Source organism: Abramis brama (assembly GCF_963993115.1).
Source record: "Abramis brama genome assembly, chromosome: 3".
NCBI classification, from domain to species: Eukaryota; Metazoa; Chordata; class Actinopteri; order Cypriniformes; family Leuciscidae; genus Abramis; species Abramis brama.
Window position 1 is genome coordinate 10329518 of NC_139965.1, and position 16615 is coordinate 10346132.

At 41.3% G+C, this 16615-nt stretch overlaps 1 protein-coding gene across 1 annotated transcript in view; it reads left to right on the plus strand.

The window, feature by feature from the left end:
* Positions 1-15228: 15228 nt before the first annotated feature.
* LOC311080146 (Fc receptor-like protein 5) overlaps positions 15229-16615 on the plus strand; it is a 130597-nt gene continuing 129210 nt past the window's right edge. Inside the window, exon 1 of the mRNA XM_084109917.1 lies at positions 15229-15275. Coding sequence (XP_083966043.1) covers positions 15248-15275 — 28 coding nt within the window. The 5' untranslated portion in view covers positions 15229-15247. The remainder of the gene's footprint in view (positions 15276-16615) is intronic.

Genomic DNA, 16615 nt, shown 5'->3' on the forward strand with positions numbered 1-16615 from the left:
TATGCTCGCTCTAACCGAAAGCTATTGTATTCTCCCCTGTGGCTCAGTGGCGGAATCTTAGACTTTCACGCCAGAGACCCGTGTTCGATCCCGGCTCTCGCGGCAGTTAATAATTTATGCTGTTCGCTTCTCCGAGCTCGCGGCCAGCTTTTCTTACATACAGAAAGCGAACCCGCTCTCCCCCTTGTTGGGCCGCGCAGATTGCGCCGTTCACAAGGGATAACAGAGCGGACGGTCACGAGCAACGTTCAGCGCGCGCGCGCCTCACTCACCGGCGAAAAGAGGAGAGAGAGTGTTTTAGTCCCGCTGTGGCCGGACAAACCGCCAATTCTCACACATTTCTCAGTCCCCTCTTAAGTTCAGGCGGCTGGAAATATTACTATTGCAGTAAACGAGCCTGTTTTATACACGCACGCCTGCAAACGAACATGAGGTCGCTCTCTTATATCTTCGCGCTAACTGAAAGGTAATGTGTTCTCCCCTGTGGTTCAGTGGCAGAATCATAGGCTTTCACACTAGAGACCCTAGTTCGATCCCGGCTCTCGCGGCAGATAAAATTTATGCTGTTCGCTTCTCCGAGCTCGCGGCCAGTTTTTCTTACTTACAGAAAATGAACCCGCCTCTCGTACCACTCCTACTCATGGTGCTCGAGTATTTATAAGCGTCTAAACACGAGGGAAGAAAAGACGGTTAAGTCCCGCTGCGGCTGGACCACTGTCAAAGCTTCACGCTCTGTCAGTCCCCGTCGCCACGGCTACTGCAGATGTTTACTTCGCAGTCATCGAGCCGGTATATCTACCCGCTCGCCTGCGCGCAACCACCGTTCTCACGGCGACCCAGAGAAATCTCAAATGAGCATAATGTCTGGTTGCACGGCTCACGCCGTATGTGTTTCAAATGCAGTGAATGTGCCCACGTTTCCGTGTTCACCCCTGCACACAAGCACTATAAATCCCGTGTTTCTCACAGAGCCCACTCTCACAAAGCAGGCAGAAGCCGCTCGAGTGTTAAAAGTAGGTCACGTGTCCACCTCACCGTGCCCACACCTACTCACTGCCCGCTCCCCGGTCATGTTTTAAATGTAAGTCCTGTGCCCGCCTTCGAGCGCTCACACATACTAACGAACATTTCGCCCCGACGCCGCCCTCGCGCGTCGCGCCTCACACTATATGTTCCCCGTCCAAGCCGCCGGGACACCGTGTGTAAAACGGCCAGCTATCGCTGCGTGCGATCCGCCGTATCTAAGCACCAAGAGCGCGCGCGCTGCGCCCACCCCTCCGTTTCGAGCTCTCGAGCCCGCGACGCGCGGCGATCAGAGCCCGGAGGCCATTCTGCCCCTGGCTTCACACTCTAAGCGTGGGAAGCTATTCCAGGCGCATCAGAATGGGTGCTAAGCACAGTAAAAAAGGGCTATACTCTGCAGTTCGCTTGCCGCCCCCTGCGCTTTCGGCGCATACCGAGACGAGAGTGAATGGAGAAGTAGCACATCTACTTCGAGCAGAAATAGCTACACTTCTGTGCAAAGGGGCTATAGAACCGGTTTCCCCTTCTATGAGCGAGTCGGGCTTTTACAGCCGTTATTTCCTCGTTCCCAAGAAGGACGGAGCTCTCAGACCAATTTTGGATCTAAGATGTTTGAACAAGGCTCTTATGAGAAGACCGTTCAAAATGCTCACAACCGGGCAAATTCTTGCGCAAATTCGCCCGAGGGACTGGTTTATATCTCTCGATCTAAAAGACCTTTCAGATCCAGATAATACCCCGTCACAGGCCATTCTTGAGATTCGCCTTCGACGGTCAGGTATATCAGTACACCGTCCTGCCTTTCGGCCTGTCGTTGGCACCCCGTACATTTACGAAGTGCATGGACACGGCTCTCGCTCCCCTGAGGGGTCGGGGAATGCGAATTCTGAACTACTTGGACGATTGGCTAATTCTAGCACAGTCAGAGGCCGAACTCATCGCCCACAGAACAGTGCTTCTAAGCCACCTGGACAGCCTGGGGCTCACGGTCAACTGGACCAAGAGCTCATTAGTGCCCAGTCAATCAACCTCTTTTCTGGGTTTGGATCTGGACACTGTGGCAATGACGGCCCGCCTGTCGACACAGCGCGCGCGCTGCATTCGACACCTGGCCGCGTCCTTCCAGCCGGGCAGCACCGCACCTCTCAAGACATTTCAGAGGATGCTGGGTTGTATGGCTTCAGCTGCAGCAGTGCTTCAGCTGGGTCTGTTACGTATGCGCCCGCTACAACGCTGGCTGAATGCCCGAGTGCCTCACAGAGCCTGGGCTTCCGGCGGCATTCGAATCAGAGTGACTCAGAGCTGCGTTTTCAGCACTGAAGCCCTGGTTAGCAGCCGACTGGTACCAGCGGGGAGTGACAATGGGAGCCATCTCACACCGCAAAGTTATCTCGACGGACGCTTCCACCTCAGGTTGGGGCGCTCTTTCGAGGGCAAACCGGTCTTTGGCCTGTGGTCAGACCAGGAGAAATGCCTCCACATAAACTGTTTGGAGATGATAGCGGTCGAGAACGCGCTCAAGCGCTTCCTCCCATTCATACAGGATCACCATGTGCTAGTCCGCTCGGACAACATGTCCGTGGTATCCTATGTGATCCGACAGGGCGGTGTCAGATCCAGGAACCTGTGCAAGCTGACAGAACGCCTTCTCGTGTGGGCTCACCGCTCGTTGCGCTCGCTGAGAGCCGCGCACGTGCCGGGCCACCTGAATGTCGGTCCAGACAGACTGTCCAGAGACATCATTCCCCCGGGAGAATGGTCCCTGCAACCCCAGACAGTCCAGTTTCTCTGGCGCCTATTCGGCAGAGCGGAGGTCGACCTCTTTGCGTCGAGAGACAACGCTCATTGCCCGAAATTTTTCTCGAAAAGCGAGGACGCGCTGTCCCAGACCTGGCCCAGCCTCCCGCTGTACGCTTTTCCCCCGATCTCCCTGTTACCACAGGTTTTAACAAGGATCAGGGAAACACAGCACCCAGTGCTCCTTATAGCCCCGCGCTGGGAGAACCAGATTTGGTACCCAGAGCTGGTGAGGCTGTCGCACTCACCTCCATGGCCGATCCCGGTGAGAAAGGATCTCCTCTCTCAAGCCGGTGGGTCAATCTGGCATCCCCATCCGGAGCGATGGTCTCTGCATGCATGGGTAATCAACGGATACCCGTTGACCTGCCAGAAGGGGTCGTGAACACGATCATGCAGTCTAGAGCTCCCTCCACGAGACGGCTCTATGCGTCTAAGTGGTCTGTGTTCTCTAAATGGTGCGCTACTAAGAGCTTTGATCCACGCACATGTGGGGTTCCGCAAGTGCTCTCCTTCCTACAGGAGCTGTTGGAAAAGGGCAGGTCCCCTTCCACGCTCAAAGTGTATGTGGCGGCTATTGCAGCGTTCGCTGAGGCGACGCGCAGCCGGGCAATCGGAAGGAATGAGCTTATTATCCGTTTCCTCAGAGGAGCCAGGCGGATGAATCCCCCGCGGCCCCCCTCGGTTCCTATCTGGGATCTGTCCTTGGTCCTGGAGGCCCTGAAGGCTTTTCCTTTTGAACCGCTTGAATCTGTGGATCCTAAGTACCTTTCGCTCAAAACCGTTTTTCTGATAGCTCTGTCTTCAGTAAAACGCGTGGGGGATCTGCACGCGCTATCTATTAGCCCTGCATGTCTTGAGTTCGGACCGAATGACTCTAAAGTCATTCTCAGACCGAGACACGGGTATATTCCCAAAGCGCCCTCATTGGGTGTGACGTCACACCGGGCTCACTGATAGGCTTAAGCAGTTGCCGCCTGGCAGCCAATGAGCACGCTTATACAGCTTGCTTTGGTCTGCCTGCTGCTGCACTGCGTTGACAATAAATGCAAAATTAAGGATAATTTTTTGGCTTCAGATCTCGAAGAAAGAGAACTTTCCCGAAGCGTAAGCTACTTACGCAATACTCGTTCCCTCTTCTAGAGAGAACCGAGGTTACATTAGGTAACCGAGTACGTTTTTCCGGTGCATGAGGGAGAACGCCGTAGAGACCTAAATGTAGGCTTCGAATGAAGCTGAAAACGTTAAATGTATTTATTTAAGTGTTTATTTCATTTCCTTATACAAAAGTAATTTCTTGAAAAATAAAATTTAAAAGCTAAAATAACAAATAGGTTATTCATAACTTATTCGGTTTAAGTTCTGCTTAATACATTGCAGTTTTTGAGTTAATATCACATATTTTATTAAGTTAAACTAACTTTTTTTAAAAAATAAGTTAAATGTACTCATTTAGTTTAGTAACTTTCAGTGTTAGGTTTTACAGTGAGGAGTTCGAGTTCCTATATCAAAAGTTGCATTAACTAGATACCAAGCGGCAACATTCTAATCTGAAAAATGAAGCCTACCCGGAAGTGCGAAAAACTGCAATACATCGAAAATCCGCTAGAGGGAGGTCCCAAAAGGGAGCAAATGTCCATAGACCCTCATGTTAAAATGTCCGTTTTCACAGCATAAATTCATGTTTTTACAGGTTGGTCCCATGGACTTTTATTGTATTTTTCGATAGGTTCCGAGTGCCTGACAACTGTGAGGGCTGTGAATTTTTTTCTAACTCGTTAGTTTAGATCGTATTTAGATATAAAATGTATGACAAATAAGGGCGTGGTTAACTTTGATTGACAGCTTGATTGACAGCTGATAACGAGCATAGGCTGCGCCAAGGAGAATGACAACCTAAGACGCGCCATTTTTTAACACAGTTGAAATATAATACTACTGTTTTTGAATCATGAAATGTAGTTTTAAGAGATTTTCAGGCGAGAATGTAGTTGTTTAAAGCTCAAATCTGTGGTTTATTTATAAAGATTTATGAAAATTTTATCCAGGTTGTGAGATCCAGCGATGACCGGGCGCTCGGCGCTCATGTACCCCGCCTGGAACAGCCTTTCCTCGGCTAGTCGTTCTGACGTTTGCCGCTGACTCTGGCGTCTCTGTAGTGGTTAAATATGAGATATAATTCGTCTTGTGTATATCTAACGGGCGATTTTTGGTCACGTGAATCTATAATTTGTTCCCTGGCCAATCGTTTTGGAACGAATATAAGTGAATATAATCAATTGAATATAATCAATACGCGTTGCCTGAACCACATTTGTGTGGCTATAATGTTTAAGATTTCTTTAAATGAAAACGAGAAGAGTTAGTATGGTGTTTTATAACATTTCGTTGTCTAAAATATACAAACCGGAGTAGCAGAGCGAGCTGAGTGACGCGCGCTGCGTCCTTTACCCATATATGGATTGGCCAGAAGGTGGGCAGGGTTAGGATTTCCCAAGATTTTCCAAGATGGCGCCGCCCATACCCCCATAAACGGCTTCAAAACCGTTCTTCAGAAAGTCTATGGGTGACGTCACAGACGCTTTGTCCATATTTTTTACAGTCTATGCTAGATACCCAGTGTAATGATTAGAAGAGTACGTTTGTCAACGTTGCTAGCTGTATGTGTATGAAGCCAAATGATCTGCCAGCTAACAGCAGACTATGGAAGCTTGTTTCCGCCACAGAGTGAAAAATAAAAAAGGTAACTGCGACTTTTTAATCTCACAATTCTGACTTTTTATCTCAGAATTACGTGATATAAAGTCGCAATTGCAGGTTATAAAGTCAGAATTGCGTGATATAAAGTCGCAGTTGTGTGTTAAGTCAAAATTGCGTGTTATAAAGTCAGAATTATGAGATATAAAGTCGCAATTGCGTGTTATAAAGTCAGAATTGCGAGATATAAACTATTCTGAAGTAAAAAAAAAAAAACTTCACTTTTTTTCCCCTTAGAATTGGACTTTATATCTCACAATTGTTAGTTTATATATATATTATTTTTCTTAATTTAGAATCCTGCATCATGGAGAGAAAAAGAGAAAAAAAATAACTTGTAACTTTGTTGCTCCAGAGTTAGAGGTTTACCTGTTAGATTATAACCACTTCTCCAGACACCACTACAATACTGGGCCTAGCCCAAACCATGAAAAACATCCCAAGACCATTATCCCACCTTCAACATTGGTCCATGTAATTTTGCCTACAGTATATAGTGTAGCAAGGTAGTCTTCAGAATTTTTAATAATTTAATAATTTAATTTTAGAGGACCCCCCAAGAGTCCTAAGTCATTTCGAACCCTGCTTATAACTCAGTTCAGAATGACACCTTTTTTTTCACTGTTTCCACCAAGGCAGAACGGTTTTAACTCTTGTAGCTGTTGTGTATTAGTTTTCTATACTGATTACATTGAATTTGTGTAGGATTAGATTTTGTACCTAATCTTGCATATTTATCTCAATATATAGGCTAATCATAATCTGTTGAACACTTATTATAGTTTTTTCTATATGCATTTTTTTTTTAGGTTTGATGACCATAAAAGTGATATCAACCAATGTTGGCAGGCCTTTAAATAAATGTCATCATTGTTCACAGTCTAAATGAGTTCAGTTTCTCTCAGGTGGTTTAGCAGTAACTCTATAGCAGAAGTCACAGTATGTTGTGGGTTGTTTCCAAAAGCAGCTGTTCTTATATAGTGGGTCTAACTTTTCAGAGGCCATGGGTGGGAGAAAACTGAAATTAGATTCACAGCAAAACACATCACTTACATTTTCACATGTTGCAGAGGCTTCTTTCGGCTCACTGAAGATGTAGTCACTTTAGCAGCTGCTTGTAGTGAGAATATTACTGTTAAAGTCTTTAGTTTAAGAGGCTTTGTTAAAAAGGTCATTAGTTATAAACCTTCTGATTAAATTTAATATCATATATATATTCATAATGTATATTTCATCTGTGTTTTGGTGTAATTTAATTGCAAAAGTATTCGTTCTTGAGGTACATTTTAAAGTTGTAAACAACATAATGCGCATGAAGCCCAGACAGATTCACTGACAGAAAAACTGTTTACGGTTTACTCTAATGTATGACACAGCAAGTTTGTTTTTCTTTAATTATTAATCTCATGTCTGTATTCATCATGTGTCTATTTTAAATTAGTCTGTGTAAGTGGCCACTGGAGGCCGCTAGAGGTAATGCATTCACAGTCAGGTCATTCATGTGACTGGGTTGGAGCAGAGAATGTCTAATAGGAAGAGAATTGGCACTCTCTGCTTACTTCCGGTTTCTGGACTGGCTGCAGTAACACGTCTCTGTCCATGCGGGGGCGCTCGCAGGCGAGTGCAGAATGAATGGAGGTCTATGGCGAAATACCCCTCAAAATCCACTTTTCTCAGGATATAATTTTTTGTCTAGTAATTTGAATGTTGTATTCGAAAGGAGATGCAAAGAAATTACACATTGCTGGGTGTTAGATTTTTTAGAGTCACTTATTTGCTTTAAAAAGTCTTTTAAAATGTCAATGACGTCACACACATCATACGACCAGAGATACTGCTTCACGGCAATCCTTCACTCACTCTGGTGAGTTCGCGCTCTGCACTTTCTTTTCTCTCGAGGCATCGACAACACAGCTGACACAGGTAAACACACGTGCTAGAAGAGTTTTTGTTTTGTTTGTTTCTGGTCCCGCTTCGGATGCCACGATGCCATCAAGCGGTATCTCTGGTCGTAATCAGTCCTTCACTGACCAATCAGCGTTCATTAGCAGAATGCTAGCGTGTTATGGGCAACAACAACTCAACCTGTAAGAAATCGAAAGGACATAAGTACTCGTTCATTCAACTTTCGACCTATAACCCATGTTGAACTTGCAAAACCTACAATAAAATCTGAGATTTCTCAACGGCAATCGGGTGAAAGAGACACATTTAGCCGTCTAGCCCCATAGACTCCCATTCAGTCTGCACTCGCCCGCGATCACCTCCAGTGGAATTCTAATGGAACTGCAACCAAGATCGATACAATGGGGCTAATAGTATGGAAGTAAAATAATGTCAAATGTTTTTGAAACAAAAAGCCTGTTGAATTGCACTACTTGAAAAAAAAATAGGCATTGCATTAACCATGCTTGCATTTTAATGCATTGTATTTTTAGGGCTTGCATTTTTATGGGCTGAAATTCAACATGGTTGAATATTTAAAGACCCACTCCGATGAAAATCATGTTTTTCTAGGTGTTAACATGTTCTTGTGGCATTTTTCTGATGTTAGAGGACATATCTTGAGAAAAATAAGTTCAAAGTTGTATTTCTGAGTATTTCTGCATTCAAATGTCTGTGAATCAGTAGCAGACGCTAAAATGCCAGCTAAAATAGACTGGAGTTGTGACGTAGTAACTCCACTGGGCGGTGCCACAAGCTCATACTCCCCTCCGCCCCCGCCCGCGCGGCTCAGGTTCTGAGGAGTAGAGAAGACGATGGCGGATCAACACCTATGTGCGGTAGCTGGTTGCAATGCTAACTGTACGTTCACACCGCCGCCGACTTGAGCGGCAAAGAAGCTCTGGCCGCCCTGTCAAGGACGCTTGTCAAAAAGTACGAGGAAGCTTGTTGACGCTTTGGCCGCTCTGACGTAGCAGCATTCTATGTTCGACCATGGGAGAAGAGAAGTGTCACACCATGAAAAGTAAACAAAATAAACAAGCAATACATTGACACTAGAAACATTTTATAATGACAGCATTTGTATAACCGTTTTGGTCACATTATTATTTATTATTATTAATAGTGAGTGCGCGCGCGCGGCCGAGGCTCTCTCTCTCTCTCTCTCTCTCTGCTATCTCTCTGCGTTCTTATATGCCCTGTCAAGCGCGCCCTGTTAAACTGGCAGGACTTAAAAACACATGCAAATGATAAACTTTCACTCTGATGGTTAAACTGCAATTAATCCGATAATGATAGGAAACCCAGCAACGGCGATGATCAGCTTCTCCTCCGTTTTCTCGGAAGCTCAAGTCGGCGGCGGTGTGAACGAGGGGGAGGGTCGTCTCCGTGCCAACGGCTCCGCCCACAACGCAGAGGCGAATTGCTAATGAGCTACTGCCGCTCTGCTGAAGCAAAGTCCCAGAAAACGGCACAGGTTTTGTGATTTTGGCTAAAAACGGCATAATCATCATTTAAAGACCACTGAGAATGTTTAAAAATAGCTCAAAATATGATCGGAGTGGGACTTTAAGCTGTGAATATTTCAATTAAAAACATTTCAAACACATTTTCATTATTAAAAATTCAATAATCCATATTCACCTTTCATATTTCACTTCCAAAATATTCAAACTGTTTAAAAATACAACCTATAATATTCAACAGGCAATTTTCAGTCCATTTTATTTCGCTTTGCAAATTCGCTTCCACAAATTCAGTGGTTCAAATTCGACAGTAAATTCAACGGAACTGCAGGAAAAGCAGTAGATTACCGAGATACTCTCCATCTGCTGTTAGTCAACCTCACCAGCAGGTGGTGCAAAAGCGCTTGTTGTTGACGAAGACCAGCAACAGTTAGAGCAAGCCATTCATTCATAAAACTCATTTAACAGCAATGCAAGTGTATTTGTGATTATTATGACGGCGGTTTTATGTTAAATTCAGTGTCTTCACGGTTACTTTTCCTGTGTAGCCTACAAGCATCTTTCTCTACCGTGAACACGATTATAATGTTATTCCCCGATGCGGATATACAGATCTAATGTTACATTTTTGAGGTTGACATATATTTCTCTTGGTTGTTTAGTTGCCTTAACTTTATATTGTGGCGATGTGCTGCATGCAAGCTATTAGGGTTTCCCTCAATATTTAAGGATTCCCCTGCTGGACATATAAAACGCTTAACGTATAGCTTAATGGACTAATTACAGTGATATAAAAGACCAAACTCGCAGGCAAGCAGATTGACTCAGAATAACGCGCAAAGTTTAATGCTGAGCGTTTCCCAGTGATAAAGTTGGCTTGACGTTGGACATTCGCACATTTAGGGACCGTCTCTAAAGTGTACACGACTTTGGTATACACGTTTCTAACTTCAATAGCATTTGAATAGAACGACTTACAGTCATAAAACCAACTGTAAAGTGTTCATGTAGTGTCAGGCATAATGCGCACCCTTTGGATTTTTGATATTTATTCAAATAAATTAAAGTTTGCTATTGAAGTTAGAAACGTGTATGCCAATGTTTTATGAAACTTTTGAGACGGTCCCTAAATGTGCGAATGTCCAATGTCAAGCCAATTTTACATTTATTAGGCTACATTTAGTCATTTATTTAGCAGACGCTTTTATCCAAAGCGATTTACAGTTAAACTAACAATAGGAGGACAACAATATGCAAGTGCTATGACTCTTCCCAGTTTAAGCTAATGCAATACACGTGCATAGCCTACTATACTATACTATATATATATATATATATATATATATATATATATATATATATATATATACTGTAGAGAGAGAGAGAGAGAGAGAAAAGAGAAGAGAAAAGAGAAAAGAGAAGAGAAAGTGTTAGTATTGATCAAGTGTTGATTTTATGCCAGTGTAACCGAATGAATAGGACGAGTGGTGGTGATTGACGGTTGTGAGGACCAATTAGCAGGGAGGATCCACTATTTAAGAGCTGGTTGGTCATGGCCTGGGATGCGTCACGTCCGGCTCCTCCTCTCTTTCCGTTGTTGACAGTGAACACAGCCTGTCTTTTCTCCTCCCTGGTTCCCTCGGCTTGTGTTAAGTGGATGCTAAGACTACTAACCTTTCAGTGTTCCCTGTATCTCAGCTGAACGGCAGTTATATGAATATCGTATATCTGTGCCTGTAAAGGGATAATAGAGCTTATCTCCACTTTTTCGGATTCTCTCTCCCGCTCGTGAGCGATTTGTTTCTGCTATAGTTGCCGTCTCGGTTGCTTCTCCGTTGCCATACTGCGAGAGCGCCGCATCGTCCAATTAATCAGGAGGATTGTCGCTGTTTGGTTTCTTTAAATATTAGTGTATTGTATTTTGGAGTCGATGTTCACTACTTTGTGAAATAAGGAGAAAGTAACCTCGCGGTTGCTCCTTTTAAGCTGGTCTGAATTAAGTTAACTTGTTTTGTTTTTTTGTTTTCTTTCTTTTTCTATTGTACCAACATCTATATTGTTTGTGACTTGATATGACTTTATTTTCGTCTTGTTTTTGTGATCAGTGATATAATCAATTTGTGATTTATTGTAACTGTTCTTAAGTGTTTTGTTTTTCTTTCTTTCAGTCGCCGGGTTCCCACGGGTGACGGGTCTCTTGTGGTGGTGGTGGTGGTGCTCCTCCTACGGGCGGTGCCACACTTTTGAAGTGTTGTGGTTGCGTAAGCTGCGTGCACGGTGGTGTGTGTGTGCAAGTGTGCTTTTGATTTACTAGCTTTGTGACCCCTTCTCCGTGTGGTGAACCCTGGTCCTGTAAGGTTGTATTTCTTTTCTTTTCAGTTGTGTAATTAATAGTGATGTGAGTTGTATGTCATTTGTTGTTTTTGTTTGTCTTGAAGTCGATGTCAGCCATGCACTAACAAGTCATCAGACACATCCTGGTGCAATGGAGATTATTTTAATGTGAATCTCACACTCTTTTTTTAAATAGGATTTTGTATTAATAAAGTTTTGTATTTCTTCATGATACCCACGTTTCCGCCCACTTCCTTACGAGAGTCGAACCTGTGTGACCTAAATTTTTAGGTATCATTCATATTTCCCGGGGTGAAATTCCCATGGGTGGCGTAGTCGAAACTCCTTGTGTCTGAAACCTGGTATTGCTCTGTCACACCAGTATATCACGAAACGCTCTGCATGAAACTTTGCGCGTTACGTTCATATTCTTAGTACATCTAGCCTATATAGTAGCCTACAGCCTACATCCCCAATAAGGTGCGAGTTTGGTCTTTTATATCACTGTATTAGTCCATAAACTACGTTAAGCGTTTTGTCCCGACAGAAGGGGAATCCTCGAGTGTGAGGTATTGAGGGAAACCGATTATAATCCTGTTCATGTAGAGAAAGCTGATGACATGTAGGCTACACAGGGAAAGTAACAACGAAGTTATTGAATGAAACATAAACACCGCTTCTGTGTCTTTATTATCTTTTCCGCATATACTGACACAGATAATAATTTTCATTTTATGAATGAATGGCTTGCTCTAACTGTTGCTGGTCTTCGTCAACAACACAAGCTTTTGCACCACCTGCTGGTGAGGTTGACTAACAGCAGATGGAGAGTATCTCGGTAATCTACTGCTTTTCCTGCGGTTCCGTTGAATTTGCTGTCGAATTTGAACCACTGAATTTGTGGAAGCGAATTTGCAAAGCGAAATAAAATGGACCGAAAATTGCCTGTTGAATATTATAGGTTGTATTTTTAAACAGTTTGAATATTTTGGAAGTGAAATATGAAAGGTGAATATGGATTATTGAATTTTTAATAATGAAAATGTGTTTGAAATGTTTTTAATTGAAATATTCACAGCTTAAATATTCAACCATGTTGAATTTCAGCCCATAAAAATGCAAGCCCTAAAAATACAATGCATTAAAATGCAAGCATGGTTAATGCAATGCCTATTTTTTTTCAAGTAGTGCAATTCAACAGGCTTTTTGTTTCAAAAACATTTGACATTATTTTACTTCCATATAATAGGAAGAGCCAAGGCTCTCCGTAGACGGGCTCTGGTTGGAGGCTGTGAGCGCAGGATCCTGTATGGCTGATCAACAGTTTGCTCTTGCCTGATTTCTCTCATCTCAGAAGCTCAGGGTCATATTTCAGAGACCTTCAAGCTAGCGGCTAATTCAGGAAAGCAGCAAGTCTAAAGTTTGTACCCTGAGGTGTGTATTATTTGGCTCCATAAGGAAAGGCTTTAAGAATGTAAAATGTCTATATTGACTGTTGCTGGAAATTGTTTTGTTGTGTATCTTGTACCAGGAAAGCTGCATGTGTTAAGTGAGAAAATTATTGTTTCATGTGTTGTTATTTTTAATGTTAATTGCACATATCCACAAATGCATGATGATGCACTGTAAAAGAGGTGAGGATTTATTTGTATTTTTATTTTATTTTTTTGTAAAAAAAAAAAAAAAACCTGCTAATATCTGAGATATGTGGTGACAAATAAACGGGTTATTCCCAAATATCTACTGACCAAGTCTCTTTCCGGACACCCTGTGGAGGGTTTCAAACTTAACCGGCAATTTACCTAAAGATGATTGTGCTTTCAACAGCCAACCTATTTTATATATACATACATACACACACATACATACATACACACACACACACACACACACACACACACACACACACACACACACACACACACACACACACACATACATATACAAGGCCTAATAATAGAGTTGAGCTCATAGTTGTGGTTTGACTTCTGCTCTGTTTCTGCTCTGTGGTTTTAACCAGAGTAGTGGAAACTTTTATGCACAATCTGCATCTTTAGTTTCATAAACCTCAAAATATCATCACAAGATCAAAGATTCAAAGAATTCTGTGTCATTTTCATTGACTTCCCTTTTTTAGAAATCCAAAACCATGTTAATTCTTCTCTAAAAGGAGGGCAGTGAGAAAGGGTTGTCTAGAAGTGATGAGAGATGTCACTTCTTAACTGCCCTTTCCCACTATATCCTTTTAGAGAATACATAAACATGGTTTTAACCCTCTAATGGCATGAATTGTTATTTTGCGAGGGAAAAAAATTCACCCCATTTATTTGGGAGCTTGGGGGTCCATGATAATATATTCATCATAAAATGTGTCCAGCCAATCACAAAGTAGTTTAAATTAGGTGGTTGCTAGGGTGTTCTGGGTGGTTGCTAGGGTGTTCTGGGTGGTTTCTAGGGTATTCTGGGTGGTTGCTATGCTGTTAGGCGGTTGCTATGGTGTTCTGGGTGGTTGCTATGCTGTTAGGCGGTTGGCGGCAATTTTCGATGTTTGCTAGGGTGTTCCTGGCGGTTGCACACACACATACATACAGTAACTCACTCACACACGCACAGACACACTCACTAACTCACATACACTCAAACATGCACACACGCTCACACACATTAACTTGCTCACACACACTCATTTCACCGAACAGACATGTCAGCTGATATTATATATCTTTTTTATTTTTATTTTTATTTTTATTTATTATTATTATTATTATTAAAAAAATAAAAAAATAAGTAAAGGAGCAGTGTGAGGTCCAAAAAGGTAGTTTGCTGCCTGAGATAAACATCATGCCATCTTGTTGTGGACAATTATCAGTTCATTTGTACATTTGAGTTCATATTGAGTCTCTGATCATTTGAAATGAATGTAGTAAAAGATAAGTGAAATATTTTATAATGAGTATCTTTGTTTACTTTCTTAGAAACAATCACACTGGGCTTTAAATGTTGACAAATTGCTGCAAATTATGTGAAAAAGAATGAAAACACTTTCATGACGAAGATTTTTATCTCATATTACAGAAATAATGTTTTTAATAAAATAAAAAAGGATGGAAAATATGCAGATTCTGCCAGGATTTAATGACATTAGATTACTTGTTTATTCAATCCTCATGTAAAACTAGCTTTATTAAACAAACAAGCTATTTCAAATGCATCCACTTTATCAGCAACAGGGATTGTGATGTTGACTGCAGATCGCTGGTCGACAGCTTGTGTGTTTCAGGGTCCTAATGTTCTCCAGATTCAGGGTCTGTTAACACACATTAAGGAAACTTTTTAAAGGTCAGGACTCATTTTCCAAAAGGGCCTATTAACTTTATTAACTTACTACTACTAACCCTAACCCTAACTTAAAGAAGCTCTGGCCTTTTGTGATTCTGTTTCTCCAACCATCTCTTCAGCTCCATCGAGTCGAGGCCTGTTATACTGAGAGCCGAAGCGCTGAGGAACAGAAAACACCTTTGACCAGCAGCATTTTAGTTTTTATGGAACGACACTTTATGATATAAAAGGCTGTATATTTCATTCACTGATATGTTGTAGAGTTACATTAGACACACATTAGATGTCGCGTGGTGATTTCACTTTAATCACTGTCTGTCTTCTATGTGTGACTGTGAACGAACACAATAACAGTGAGAACAATCTCCATCAGAACTGATCTGGAAAATATGATTTTAAGTAGATGAACAGAGCTGTGACAACTGGAATAAATTAGTAGCTAAATATCTTAGACTGGATCTCTCTTTTCTTTACCTGTGTATTTCTGTGTAGAGTTTTGTCTCCTCCTCCCTCATCTCTTCTTTCAAACACAGGAAGTGTGTGTTTTAACACTCAGCGCTGTTAACACAGTCTATTAATGTGACAGTATGGGCTCCAGTGCACTGCCTCTCATCTGTGAGTATAAGATCATATTCTTTACTTCTGTTTTCTGTTCCTAATGCATTGTATTCAGCTGAAGATGGGATATAATAATGATTGTTGTGTAGGAGAGTCTATGAATCCACAGTCTCACTGCTTATTGTATTATTTATTCATCAGATTCAATGTGATGATGTTATGTGTTGATCAGATAAAGAGGTTTATGATGCATTTATCTGTGTGATGATGCGTGTGAAAGATGGAGGCAATGTGTGTTTGTATTTTTGCTTTGATGTTGTAACATCTTTCTTCCTATTTCACGTAGTTGAGATAACCCATACAGAAAAAAATATATATTGAAATATATTTTAAAGTGTCAAAAATATATGTGGCATATATTCCAAATACACTGAAATATATTTGCATTGTTGTTCACTTATATTTATCATTTTGAAATATATTCTGAAATATAACAAAAATATATGATGTTAAGTGTGAAATATATTTACATTTATAACATGTAATGTAAAATATATGACAAAATATATGGTCATAAAATGTTTAGCTTGCTAAAGAAGGGTCGAAAATGTATTTTGATCATAGTAATTCCTCTACCTTTTCCCCTATACACAACAGTAGGCTACCATATTTCACTACTGTATTATGACACACAGCTATAATAAATACTGTACTTACATTTAAATTACTGCAATGTAAAATAACAGATAATTGCTTTCCTAGGACTATTAGGCCATATTAGGTGGCACGTACCTAACACTAAGTGCAATTATTAGATTTATTGTTGTTTTATTGACATCTTTCCTGAAGTCATTTAAATATTGAAAATATGCACAATATTTATGATGCAAGTATAACAGTGACACTCCAACAGTGAAGTGTTTGTTTGTGAAAATGTTAACTTTTTAAATTTCAAAATATATATCAAATGAAACAATTTGCAAAAGTTAAAACATATATGAACATATATGTTGTTAGTAAATATATTGACATATAAATATATTCACATAGGCTATTTAACTAAAATATATTTTCAAAAAAATAGTAAATATTTAACTAAAATATATTTATTGGGCCAATTTCGAATATTTGCATATATTCCAAAAATATATTTCAATATATATTCTGAAAATATATTTCAAATATATTTATTTGTGTATGGGAAATCAGATGTATTTGTGTTGATGTGAGTAAGTGTTGAATGATGCTGTATCTTTAAATAATCTCTCCATCAGAGACTCCAAGAGTTTGAGAACAGAGACCGAACACACACTCATCTTCTCTATCACTTCTCTTTCTCTCTGACTCTCTTATAGAGAAATAACTGCAAAATGAATTTGGCCAATTAAATTTCATTT